A 13,369-nucleotide genomic window follows, 5' to 3' on the forward strand; every position below is an offset into this window, starting at 1 on the left:
CAACCAATACAGAGCAACGCATAGAAAATTTCCTAAAATGAATTCCGAGTACGTTCTACTTTGCTTGCAATGTACGGTACACTCTGAATTCACTCCCTGAATGTTTATTGCCGCAAAATTGAGTGAGATGTGGATTTTAGTAACTTAATACGTCTGATTACCGGTGAAATAATCCACAAAATATTGAAAATCACTGTAATTATACTTAAAAGAGCAAACCTTATTGTTCAAAAGAACGCCCTTCAAATGGCTAATAGTTATGCATGAGAAGCTGTCAACTTGTCAGTTATCATAATTTTTTTAATGAATTGTTGACTTTTCGATTTTTTGGAGTTAATATTATAAATAATTTTGACATTTTGATTTAATTCAATCCTTTCTAATATAAATTATCAGAAAAATGCCTGTACGAAGAGCACTACACGCAGGTAGTTGGTACACCGACTCAGGTAAGCACTACCAAACAGTAATCAGCTGTTTGGAGATCCGGGACTATATTCTTTTTTGCCCATCATAAATGTATCAATATTTTATAGGAGCAGAATTATCTAGACAATTAGATTATTGGTTAAATCAGGCTGATTTAAGTCACGGACCAGCAAGAGCTATTATAGCACCGTAAGTATTTAACTGTAGTTTGCAGCGAAGGAGACAAATTCATTTTATTATTGTTTAAATAGCCGTATTTTGTAGACATTCTCGATGGTACTGTAGCTATGAATCATCTATTAGACTCAATTGCAATATGTTTTTGAAAGTAAATTGATGATTTTCAGACATGCCGGATATCAATATTGTGGTGCATGTGGGGGTCATGCTTATAGACAAATAAGTCCTGTTGTTGTCCGACGTATTTTCATTTTGGGACCTTCTCACCATGTTCGCCTATCTGGTTGTGCCTTGTCCAGTGCACAGAAATATAAAACACCTTTGTATGATCTCCATGTAGATTCTCAAAGTAAGTAAAATATTTCAATGGCAATATTTAATATATGGGTTGCTGATTTCAAAATTTTTATAATGGTATTTTATGGTGAGTCTAGAGCTAACATAACATTTTGTTCAGGTTATCATTGTTATCTGAAAATACATACAATGAACCTTAAATAAACTATTTTTTGTATTAATGTTTAACTTTTAATTGTCTTAAATATAACACAAATTGAGGGACACATCTGGAAAACAATCACCAACTATGTCAGTATTATTTAGTACTTTATTGTTGCAGTTAATAGTGAATTAGAAATGACGGGTCAGTTTGAATGGATGGATTTAGACACTGACGAAAATGAACACAGTATTGAAATGCACTTACCTTACATAGCTAAAGTAATGGAAAAGTGAGTGAAGAACAATCCAAGTTGATTTTTCTTTTGTAGGTTCCTATTAAACAAATATTCCCACTGTTTTAGTTTCAAAAATCAATTCACTATTGTTCCTATCTTGGTGGGCTCTCTAAGTCCTGAAAAAGAAGCTTGCTATGGACGAATTTTGTCAAGTTACTTAGCCGATCCCAAGAATCTCTTTATTATTTCTTCTGATTTCTGCCATTGGGGGCATAGATTTAGATACACTTACTATGACCGTTCTTATGGTAATATTTATCAATCTATTGAAGGATTGGATAGAGTAGTGAGTATAATATAACATTTCCAGTAATTCAGTGATATATAGCAATTGTATTTCTTTTGTTTTATCCTCTTTAGAGACCAAATGAAATTTAATTAATTTGAATTTATGCATCAGGCAGTGTAGTTGTGAGTGTTGGTGTAATGGTGCTCGGTATAAACTTACTTTATATCTGTATCCTATCTAATACATCTACTATGCTTCTAAATATGTAAACAAAGGTTGATACATCAAAGAAATGTTTATTTTTAAGAAATTTACATGGTACTAACAAAAAACTTTATATAACTATGAGCCACTTCAATAAAAATTATATTTATATTAGTTATATGCTCAAATATGTGTCTGCAATTAGTAACTCATATCTTTAATTAGTTTTGCAATAATTTCTTATTATTAAAATCCTTTAGAGATTTTCATATCTTTATTAGATCATAGAAACAAATTTATGTAGCCTCACTGGTTTTTTATTCATGTATTCTTTGATAGGAGGTGTAAATTATGCTTATTATTTCACATATTTTGTTAAAATTTAATGTTTTTCTATCTCTCACAATTTTTATAAATCTATTCTATGTATTCCTTTTTGAAAGTCTTTTATATTCATGAATATAAAATACTAGTTTTGTATAATCTTGATTGCCCATAACTTAATTATCTTCTATAATACTTTAACAACTACTTACGCTTGATAGGAATTTTACATAATATCGCCTCGTTGGATAAAAACTGTATAATGTAGAAATTTACAAATTATACAGGAGAGCATTTTTAAAGTTCAACAGTAGATATACATTACCAGTCATGTTCTTTTGCTCACCCTATAGTTTGCGTTGTACACAACAAACAAAACCAGTAGAATCGATATTGATAATTATATTTCAAAGAACATAATGTATAGATTAGAATTTAATAATAATTCATCAATGTTACCCCTTTTGCTTTTATTATTTCAGTGCACATTTCGACATTATCTGTAACAATTTCGAGAAATAATCGTCGTCTATTTGGTTCCATTCGTTTTTCATGTTATTCCAAATCTCTCTTTGCACAGTTTCAAGGAATGCTTGGGATTGTTGTCATGCTGTAAGGTTTTTCTAAGATTGTACTACATTTTCCTTACCTATTTTTTAAAAGCCTTCTTTCTTCAAAATCCCCTCAATTTTCAGCAGGTCTCTTGTCGCCCTTCCCAACATTTCCAAGACATCACCAAGCCACTGCCGTGCTTTACAGTCTGGGGTTACACATGGATCCAACTTTTGTTCTTCCTTTGATCTGCGCACAAATAATCTTTTCTTAGACAAAAAACTTCAAACTTTATGCGACCAATTTACATACTCTTGAGCCCACTGCAACCTCTTAATTTCATTTTGACATCTTAAAAGTACTCAAAGGTAGATCCCTAGATTAATTGATCTGAGCTGCTGTCTCTAAGCCCTTGATTCGTGGTGCAATACAAAATGTTGCATCTTCGGCGGTTGTACTTTTTTATTGCCAAAGCTCCTGGTGGATGCATATTTTTTCCCGTTGTTATTCACGGTACGTCTGAATGTTTGTGAACGGAAACAATTCTTATACGAACTGGACAAAAAGATGTCTTGGTTCAAAAAGTATAAATCACTGTCAGCTTTTGCGTGGCTAACTGGCACTAAACTACAATCATAAACATCTAAGAAGGCAAGTTTTCGACAATATAATAGAGAAATTAGTGTATTATTTTGAAATTTAATGGATTATGGGGTGGTCGAAAACTTTTGACCGGTAGTGTGATTGTATTGAATGAAGTTTCCTAGATAATTCTTCCGAAGCGGAAATTTATGGAACTATCTTCTATTGTTACAATTCTAAAGAAATTTGAGCAATTCTGTATACTTAGTTGTGTTTTAGAGAGGCAATATGCCATCACTTTCATTAGATTTGAGTTGTAATAATTTTTAGGGAATGAATATTATTGAAAACTTGAATCCTACTGAGTTTACTAATTACCTGAAAAAATACGGCAATACAATTTGTGGAAGACATCCTATTGGAATTCTCTTACAGGTAATGATATAACATTGGCACATTTACTCCTCTGCACTTCACAGATGAGTTGTGCCTGAGATATGTGATATTTTGGTTATTTTGTTTTTATTAGGCAATACAAGAATTACTCAGGAATGACAGCAGCCAGAGTGCCAGTTTAAAATTTTTGAAATATGCACAATCGAGCCAATGTCGTAATATGAATGATTCATCTGTTAGTTATGCATCTGCAGCTTTAGTGATAGATTAGTACAAATGTGGCCTTAACAGAACTGTTTTTCAATTGCCATTTTCAATCTCGTGTTTATTAGATATTATTTATCTAATAAAACAGATTCATTTACATATTTGTTTGTTTAATTTTTGTACTTTTTGTTTATTTAATCAGTTGAATAATATAAAACATTGTCCATCGTATCAATTATGTAAGAAAATGTAACAAATAACATTTTTGCTCTGTCCAGCATTTAAGCAATACACTATGTGATGTATTTAATTTCTTTAAATGTATATTTTCAAATTGAATACACAACACCTCTAATAGTTGTAGAATTACACCACCCCTGTAGATGATACGCAGTGATTTTTTTAATAAGTGCATGATTGAGTTCCGGTTTTGTTTTTTTTAACTGTCATTCTTTTTATAGATAATCTAAGGAGGTAGATGATCAATGGTGACATTTAAAAATTTTTGTCTTCGTTATTAACCCATTTGCAGCCAAACTCTAAAAATTGCTTTTCATTATAAGTTTTGATAACTCAACAATGGAAAAATAGTGAAAAGAATCGTTCTTAAAATTCAGCAGTTCCACAAAGAAAACAGAATTGTTACAAATTTTGAACCTGGCTTCGGGAGTCACATTATTAAAAAAAAAATAAAAAAAAGAACATTAATATTAATTATATAACTAAACTAAACACTAAAACTTAGTAGATTTAGCATAATGAAACAGTTTAAAACTGCCAAAGGGATGTAGATTCACTGTACATATACCACAAACAAATATCATATTTTTTTTGTACACTCTGCATCTAGTTTGCTTCATGGAGTTTAGGTAATGCAAGACTGATATATTTTTTGACATTGCATTGCATTTACGAATAATGATGCACCGATGTATCTGATAAAACCTAGTAAATCAAAGTCGCAAGAATTTTCAATGTATTAATCACCATTGATTGCTCTTTTTTTCAGATCCTTTGAAACTCTATATAAAATCCATACTTTGGAAATGAAACTAATATAACTAATTTATAATTGCGGACAGTAATTAGAAATATTTCTGTCCATTAAATCAGAGCCGCCAGTATGGGTGCTGAATAGCATGTGGCATTTCCAACATGATGTATTTTTTTTGAACGTCCCAAATTTATCACCTGGTGGTAACTGACCATTATCAAGAAAATAAGGGTTTTGTAAAGTATCTTGAAATTTGTTCCTTGGCATCCCCTTAGCAACTGCTTTATTTTGAAGGTCTGAATCCATACTCCAATACATATCCTTCCAGAGATTAATAAGATCGAGAAAAAAACCTTCAATTCTTCCACTATCACAGTAAAAGATGTGTTTGTATTTTACCGGGTGGCATAAAGTATGGTTTGTTTTTTATATATTCAAAAAAGTATCACTACAAAACAATTCGAAAAATTTGTGGGGGTTTTCCTTTGGTTGGGCCAATGTCGGAAGCTGCAACACATTCTCCAGTAAGACCTGCTCTGGGTCCTCACTAACTGATGACAAGTCCTGTTCATACCATTTTTTTTGCTTTGAAGATAGCTTCATCTGTTCACTTTATCGTGCGTATTTTACCAAAGCTCGTCATAATCGGTGCTTGATTAGTGATGTTCTGTACTACCATGTATTACAAAAGTAGGTTTAGCTGGTGCGTCTAAGATCTTTGGTGAAAATTTTTCAAAAATATCTTGTTCGGTTTCTGGTAATTCAGAGTCACTGTCGGAGTCCTCTTCATGAAGTTAATCGATTCAGAGTCTTTGACGAAATAGATTTTTTTTCCATAAAAACATGCATTTTCTGAAACAAATATAACGTAACAAAAATAGAAGTTATGTATTGCAGATAATTATCAAATATCTATTTTGCTGATACCTACCCCTAATCAAAATATCAAGAATTAACTTTATTATAAACAATTTAAAATTTTGAATAATCTGTTTATTCTACACTGATCTGAAAACACAAATCTACTCATTCTGCAAACATTTTAATCAAACTGGACTGCAATGTCCACTTTTGTAAAATAACCCTAAAAATTTAGCATCAACATGTACTTTGGACTATGTAAAATGCTTTTAAGAAAATCGAAATAGAACCACTAGCTACCTTTATGAACTAATATCGTAAATGTAGGTAGTTCCAATGCTGCGAATGGGTTAATGGAGGTACAAGAGCTCTTTAGTGCAATGTTATCTTATGATCAATTTTCAAATTATTTGAGGTGTATATAACATGTTGGAATAGAAATGTTTCTAACAAATTTTTATATTTGTCTTGTTGCAATAATCTCAATGTTGTCTGCAAATGTAGCTAGAGTGAATAGTTCCGATATCTTGCATTTAGATCCAAGATCCTTCATAATAATGAAGAAGTGAAGATAAACACACTATTTTTGTTTTAGTTACTGATGGACTAAGGCCGACACCGTCCACGATGCGACTGTTTTGAAATAAAGGTGGTAAACCAGTTGATCTTGCAACGGTTTGGCAAAGTATAACAGCAGGGAGCCGCACACGAGGTGACTCGAATGAAACTAGTTTACAATTGGTTGTACGTGACCTTAATTCCGCCGTCGCAGGTGTTGTTTCATTTGATTATCTCATGTTTTTTTCAATACGAGTGATCAAGAACTAAACCTCAACTTTGCGTCAAATAAAATATTATAAACTGTTTGAGACAGTCTAGAGTTCACATTTTGACTTAGGTATGGATGGATCCAATATTCTCTTTGTACCCAGCATTCTCTGCGGTATTGATAATAATCAATGAGGTCTTCCTCATCTGAGTCTGAATACATTGAAAAATTACGTTTCACTACTACATCAACTGATTGCGAGTCGTATCCGTGTGCGCTCAAAAGTTTTTTTTTGATTGCAAAACTGTTGCAAGATCAACTGGTTTGCAATATTTGTTTTAAAACAGCTGAATCGTGGGTGTTCGGTCTAAAAGTGACAGTTATTTTACTACCAAGATGAATAATATCGTAATAAAGGTATCTGTGACATTTTCAATTTTACTTTTAGAAGTTTCTGCTTAATGCTAAATACAACTTTATTCTCATAATTGAGTGTCCCTACTAAATCACTATAAAAACATTTGATTAGTTTTTTTTGTTTTTAGGTCAAAAAATTTTTATTGGACGTACACTACCGGTCAAAAGTTTTTGCCCTTCCTTTAGTTTGCATGATAGACAACAAATCAAAAACATATGATGTAAAATGAAATGTAAGAACTTATTTGTATGACTTCATTTGCATTTTAGATTGAACGAAATTTACCGGTATCAGAACCAAATTAGAATAATTTTTTCTTCATCTTTTTCTTATAACCACATCTCACAGGTTTTCACTTTTCACGACTTTTATATTGATAAAACTTGTATTCCATTTATGTCTGTGTCAACTTTGTTTTTTATAACTTTTCTCGATGAAATGAGAACTAATTCTGACTTACGGCACTGTTCATGGTGCATACAATCGCGAGTTGTAATAGCGACACTTGGCGCCTCTCGCGGAATCTATTAATACTAATGATATGGCACTATTCTTAAAGTATACAATGGACGGAAATGTCATTTGTAAATTATTTTGGGATATGGCAGTATTGAAATCTTGAAATAAGAGTGCGATATATAGATAAGAATATAGTAATAAAAAGACTAGTCTGTAATTGATCTTTTGCTTTTATTATATCGATTAATAATTTTGGCATTCTCTGTAACAATTCCAAAGATGTGAAATTCTTTCAAATACTCTTTGCACAACTTCAAGGAATGCATTCCATTTTTTTCATTTTTCTAGTGGCCCTTTCTCCAAACCATCATTGAGACCCTGTCGTGTTTTACTTTTTTTGACCCTTGACAAACTTTCTTAGACTCAAAAACATCAAACTTTGACTCATCACGCCATAAACTCCCTCCCAGTCTTCATGCGCACAATGTTCTTTAGTCCACTGCAACCTCATAATTTCATTTTGACGTCTTACAAGAGGCTTCTTCACTGTCACCATTCCAAAAAGGACAGTTTCTCTCAAGTTCTTTTCATTGTAGAACTACTAAAAGGCAGATAGCTAGAATCATTGATCTGAGCTGCTATCTGTGGGCTCGTTATTCGTGGATCAATACAAAATGTTTATCTTCAAGGGTTGTGATGTTTCGAGGCTGCCGTGAAAGTTTTCCATCGCCAAAGCTCCTGATGGATGAATATTTTTTCACGCTGTAGTCACCCTTCCAAACTGGGACTAAACTGCAATCATAATTCACAGTTAAAGAATATTAAAAGTAAACAAATATGGGACACTATTATTTTTGGTTTGTACCTTCGCTTGACAATATGAAACAGAAATTTCTTTATGTTTTGGAATTTAATGTATTTATTGATTATAGGGTGGGCAAAAACTTTTTACCGGTAGTATACTTATCATTTAGATTTGTTTAAAAAGCAATAACTGATTTAGCAGGATCTGTTATCTCATTAAAATAAATAATTGAAACTAGTAAACAAAATTTATCTATGAATTGATATTGTTTTTAAACCTGGTATCTCTTCTTCCTATTTATTTATCTTAATGTCCCTTTTGCTGCCAATTAATCATTTTACACTGACTTGCAGGAATTAGATATCAAATAAATCAACACAGAAACCAAATGGCATATTACATAAACAAAAAACAATTTTATCCACTTGTGTACAGATAAGGATTTTTCAATTCTTGAATTACAAATGACAGCTTAAGTTACTCTATTATTAGATATACAGGGTGTTGCAGATGACTTTGATTTCTATCCGATACATTCAATAAAGTTTTGTGTTTTATAACAAAACATTTTAGACTTCTGATTCAGTAAGTCTTTTGAAACACCCTGCATATTTGTAGTATAAATGTGTAGAATTTACTGAACACTCTGTTTATACCAACATTCACAATTACAATGTCTGACGCGCGTTACGATAACCAAGTTATCGTCTTCAGAGACTGAAGGTAAACCAGTGTAATTGTGAGTGTTGATGTAGGGTAGTGTAAAAAGTGTGTTCGGTATAAATATCACCAACGATTCCAGGAATTCTAAATTTGTAGAGTTTACTAATCATGACATTTTGCAACTAGTTCTTCAAGTATAGTTGAAAGATTTGTTCATTTTTTCTTATACAAAAACGGTTAACATCTAGACATTTCTAATTGGTTCACCAAAGTGGGACAGAGGGAGACGTATGCATAAAATATAATAAAATCGCGTTTAATACATATGGTGGCGCCATCTAGTGTCATATACAGAAGCTGTAATTACGATACGAACGAATCAGTCGGGATTTTAGATATTCCGCGTTTTAGAAGTCCGGATTTACGATGTTCAACTGTATATTTTCTTGATTTTAATTTTTCAGCCCAAAATATAGATTATTTCTCGAATCAAAAGTCAGTTACATTTGTGAAAATCACTTGTTAAAATATTTATTTTTGTTTTAATTCATTTTTCTGAAAATTTTTGAATTTTTGGAATGTATAGCAACAAAGTACACTGCAGGCCAAAAGTTCAAGGCTGCCTTAATTAAAGTAGGAAAATTAAATTTAACTCCAAGTGTTTAATTAAACTTTTAAATCATCCAATAAAAAACTTTTTGACAACCAATATACTCAAAAAGCGTAAAAAATATTAACAAATATTAACAATCCATCCACCATTCGCATAAAGCATTCCTCATTTCTTTTGTAAAGATGGATCACAATTCCGGACAAAGCAATTCCCACAAAATTTCAATCGGATTGAGATCCGGGCTCTGAAGAAATATCTTCTTCAATATTTGGAACTATGCTTGGGATCATTGTCTTATTGGAAAATAAATCCATCTCCAATTAGTTACTGACCCGAAGGAACGGCATTTTGTTATAAATCTTTTGTATTATTAGACAATTACGGTCGTTCCTATCAAGTTCTTCCCACAAATCCCACAAAATTTCAATGGGATTGTGATCCGTGCTCTGAGGTCACACCATGTTTATTAGTACCCATTGTGCCTCTTTGTCTTCCAAGTACTCTCTTCAATATTTGGAATTATGCTTGGGATCATTGTCTTATTGGAAAATAAAACCATCTCCAGTTATCCACTAATCCGAAGTAACGGCATTTTGTTTTAAAATTTTTTGTACTGTTCCATTTTCATAATTTCGTAAAATTTTGATCAAATCTCCAGTTCTATGGCTAAAAAAGCAACCTTAGACCATAATTGAGCCATCATAATGCTTGATTGTTGGAACTACACAATCTGGCATAATCTTTTCTTGGGCACTTCGTCGAACGTAAATAGCTCAAACTTAGATTCATCGGCCACAGAATTTTTTTCAAATTGTCTTCAGTCCCGATGGGCAAGGGCCCACCGCATAAGTTTTTTCTTGTTTTGTGGCTTGTAGCATAGCATTTCTAGATCGCCGTTTTACTGTAGTCAATGATGAAGGTTTTTTTTACTTCAACGCGGATTTTCGGTGCTGTTAAGCGTCTGGTAAAAACAATTAAATTATCTTCACTTGATGTGGTATCTCGTGAACGATCTTGAAAACTGTTCTGCCTCGTGTCTCCCTGAATCGAGTTATTATTTTAAGACGTCTGCACAAGTTTAGACTGAGATTGTTTGTGAACAAACCCATGTAATCTCAGGTAAGTCGGAAGCCCGTGTTTTTAGAAGCTGAATTGTCCATATTATTGACCGATGGGAAACAAAAGCAAAGCAATTAGTTATTAACAGCTTTTGTTGGTGTTTGAATACAATAAATGTTTTCTGTCCAATAAGTTGGAAATTAATGAAAGAATGATGTTTTTAGATATTTGATATTGACAATAGAATATAAATACAGGTGAATATTTCTTTTATTTATTTCATGGGGTTTCCTTACAGTAACTAGATAATTATGTTTTAATGTGGTCTTTGGGAACTTTTGGCCGGCAGTGTATATAAAAAAACTAGGATAATTGTTCATGATTTGAAGAGATAATGATTCAAACCCGTGTATTAGATTGTTGTAAACAACTTTATAACATTTTATACAGCATTAATCGGATATTTAATTTTGATTCAAACATTGACTCAGTTAAAAGGTATATAGTCCAGGATATCGAGGTTTTCACCTCAGATTTCCATGAACCTGCATCGATTTTATTGAAATTTCGACAGCATGTGTGAATACATCAAAAAGAAAAATCTACCCTACTTCAATGTGTGCTTTTGCCCTAGGGGTGAGCTCCACTCCAACTAGTGAGTGAATATTTTTATGTCGAAAATAACCGCGGATTAACTTATAAGCAAAAAATGTTCTTAGCATTATTTTGTGAAAAATCAAGTTTTTTAGTAATGCGCGGTTTTTCATTAAAATTTAAATACTTTTGGTTTTATCAGAAAAAGTGTAATAAACAAAAATGAAGCTCATAAAAAATAGAGAGATTGGTTTTTTTGAATTTGCTTATATTATACAAATAAATCATACAATTGATTTATTGAAGGTTGAATATTTTTATCGAACGAAAATTTTTTAAAATTCAACCTCAAGTAACGAAAAAACGGTCAACTTTTTGAGTAATTGCATATAATCTTTTTCAAAGTACTATTTTAAAAAAGCTTTAAAATGAGAAAAAACTAAAAAAGTTATAGCCGAAATAAAATCGATTTATATTTTTTTTTGTGGAGATAAACCTCAATTCCACCCTTGGCAATAGTACTTAAATTCCATTAAAAATATAATCCAATGATGATTTATTTTATTCACATAAGGATAATGATTTCTGGAAGTTTGAACGATTTCGAAAAAAATTATGTTCAAGTCGAAAAATCATTTTCGAAATTATCAAAAATTTCTCCTTTTTTTTAAATTTCTGAAAAACTATGGGATATACATAAAAATTGATAGGGAACAAAAAGTTAGTATTTTTTCTAACAATTATTTTGTTTTTTTCAAACTTCCAAAATAACAGATATGACCTTAGAACTTGTACCCTAATGTATGACTGATACTATTTTCGAACCCTTTAAACGATGCCCCCTAAAATTGTATAAGTACGTCTGTAAATATTTTTTTCAATTTTTTCCGAAATAGAGAATGATTTATAGGGGTTAAAAATTATGAATACAAAATATTCGAGTCAAAACAATGAAAAGATGTCTATGTAAAATAAATAAATCATCAAAAGCAATAAAAACGTCTATAAAGATTTTTTTTCAATTTTTTTCGAAATAAGGAATGATAAGAGTTGAACATTTGGGACGCAAAATATTTGAGTTGAACACAAACAGAGTCAATTTAATATAAGTAAGCTACCACAAAGTAATTGAATATTTTTTTAAATTTATCTTAACTTGGGGTGGGGGTGCTTTATAATGGATGAAATACATCAAGCAGCAATACCATATAAAAGCCTCAATCAACTTTTATTCGATCCTTAAAAATATTTTTCTACTCATTAAATGCCTATACTTACAATTTTTTTGATTTTTTGCAATAAGGTAGTTTTTACCCCTAAGAGTAATAAGCACATATCAGCAAATATTTACTCATAGAAATCCGAGGTAATATCTCATTTTTACCTTGGTCGCCTGGACTAATATAAATTATTTAAAATATTTTTCAGTATGTCAGAAATTGTTTTTACATTAATTGTTGAATCATTGATCTAGTTTTGGTTTGTAGGTAAGGTTTTCTCGAAATATCATTTTGTTTATTTCCATTCTTGGCTTGAATGCATTTGAGTTTTAGTCATAAATATTATCGAAATATTTTATTATTTTTTTAATGCGTAAGATTACAAAAATATCACCATACTTGTGTAATAGGCCTACAAAAATGTAGACCAAAGACTGTAAATTTGTAATATACGACATTTATACGCCTTTGAAACATGCGTTTTATTTCTTAAGAGGAATATGGATCCCACGCTGCCCCAAATATAAATGGTCATACAAAAACAAGTGTATTTTAGAGGCTTGCCATCAAAACTCAGATTATTCTCTGAAATCATAACTCAGTTCAATACACGTTCCTTTTCAATAAGAGTAAACAGAGTTTTTACGAGGAATCTGCGCAAGCTTGAGACCGTAAGGCTAAGGGCATAACGTTGTCAGACAAAATTGTGAAAAACATAAAGCCAATTAAAGAAATTTGAAATCAAAAAAGTCACATGACAATTGGACTATTTTCAGTACCAATAATAATTTGTATAATTATTTTAATATTTTGGATAATTCGAAAATTTAAAGGAAGACTTTGAGGAAAACAGAAAATTGAAGAAAGAAAAATTAGGAACCAGGGAATAGGATTTTTAGGGAAGGAGTTACATATTGTAATTCTTTTGTGATTGTGAATAAAGTTTTTAAAAATAGTTTTTCGCGAGAAAAACACTAAACTCGCGATCCTTTCCTTCGCCGAGCATTATCTGAGTATGAGATACTCACATAATGAGTGTCTCAGTTCACTTGAATGTAAATGGAAAGCAGCTAT

General features: G+C 31.5%; 1 protein-coding gene across 1 annotated transcript; it reads left to right on the forward strand.

The window, feature by feature from the left end:
- Positions 1-244: 244 nt before the first annotated feature.
- Positions 245-12,769, forward strand: LOC130450669 (protein MEMO1). Its single transcript, XM_056789190.1, has 7 exons — positions 245-449; positions 537-618; positions 777-958; positions 1,229-1,340; positions 1,413-1,632; positions 3,568-3,672; positions 3,767-12,769. Exons 1-7 carry the CDS (start codon positions 401-403, stop codon positions 3,902-3,904), a joined length of 888 nt encoding a protein of 295 aa, XP_056645168.1. The 5' UTR covers positions 245-400; the 3' UTR covers positions 3,905-12,769.
- The last annotated feature ends 600 nt before the right edge of the window (positions 12,770-13,369 follow it).

The sequence above is a fragment of the Diorhabda sublineata genome, chromosome X (genome assembly GCF_026230105.1).
Source record: "Diorhabda sublineata isolate icDioSubl1.1 chromosome X, icDioSubl1.1, whole genome shotgun sequence".
NCBI lineage: Eukaryota > Metazoa > Arthropoda > Insecta > Coleoptera > Chrysomelidae > Diorhabda > Diorhabda sublineata.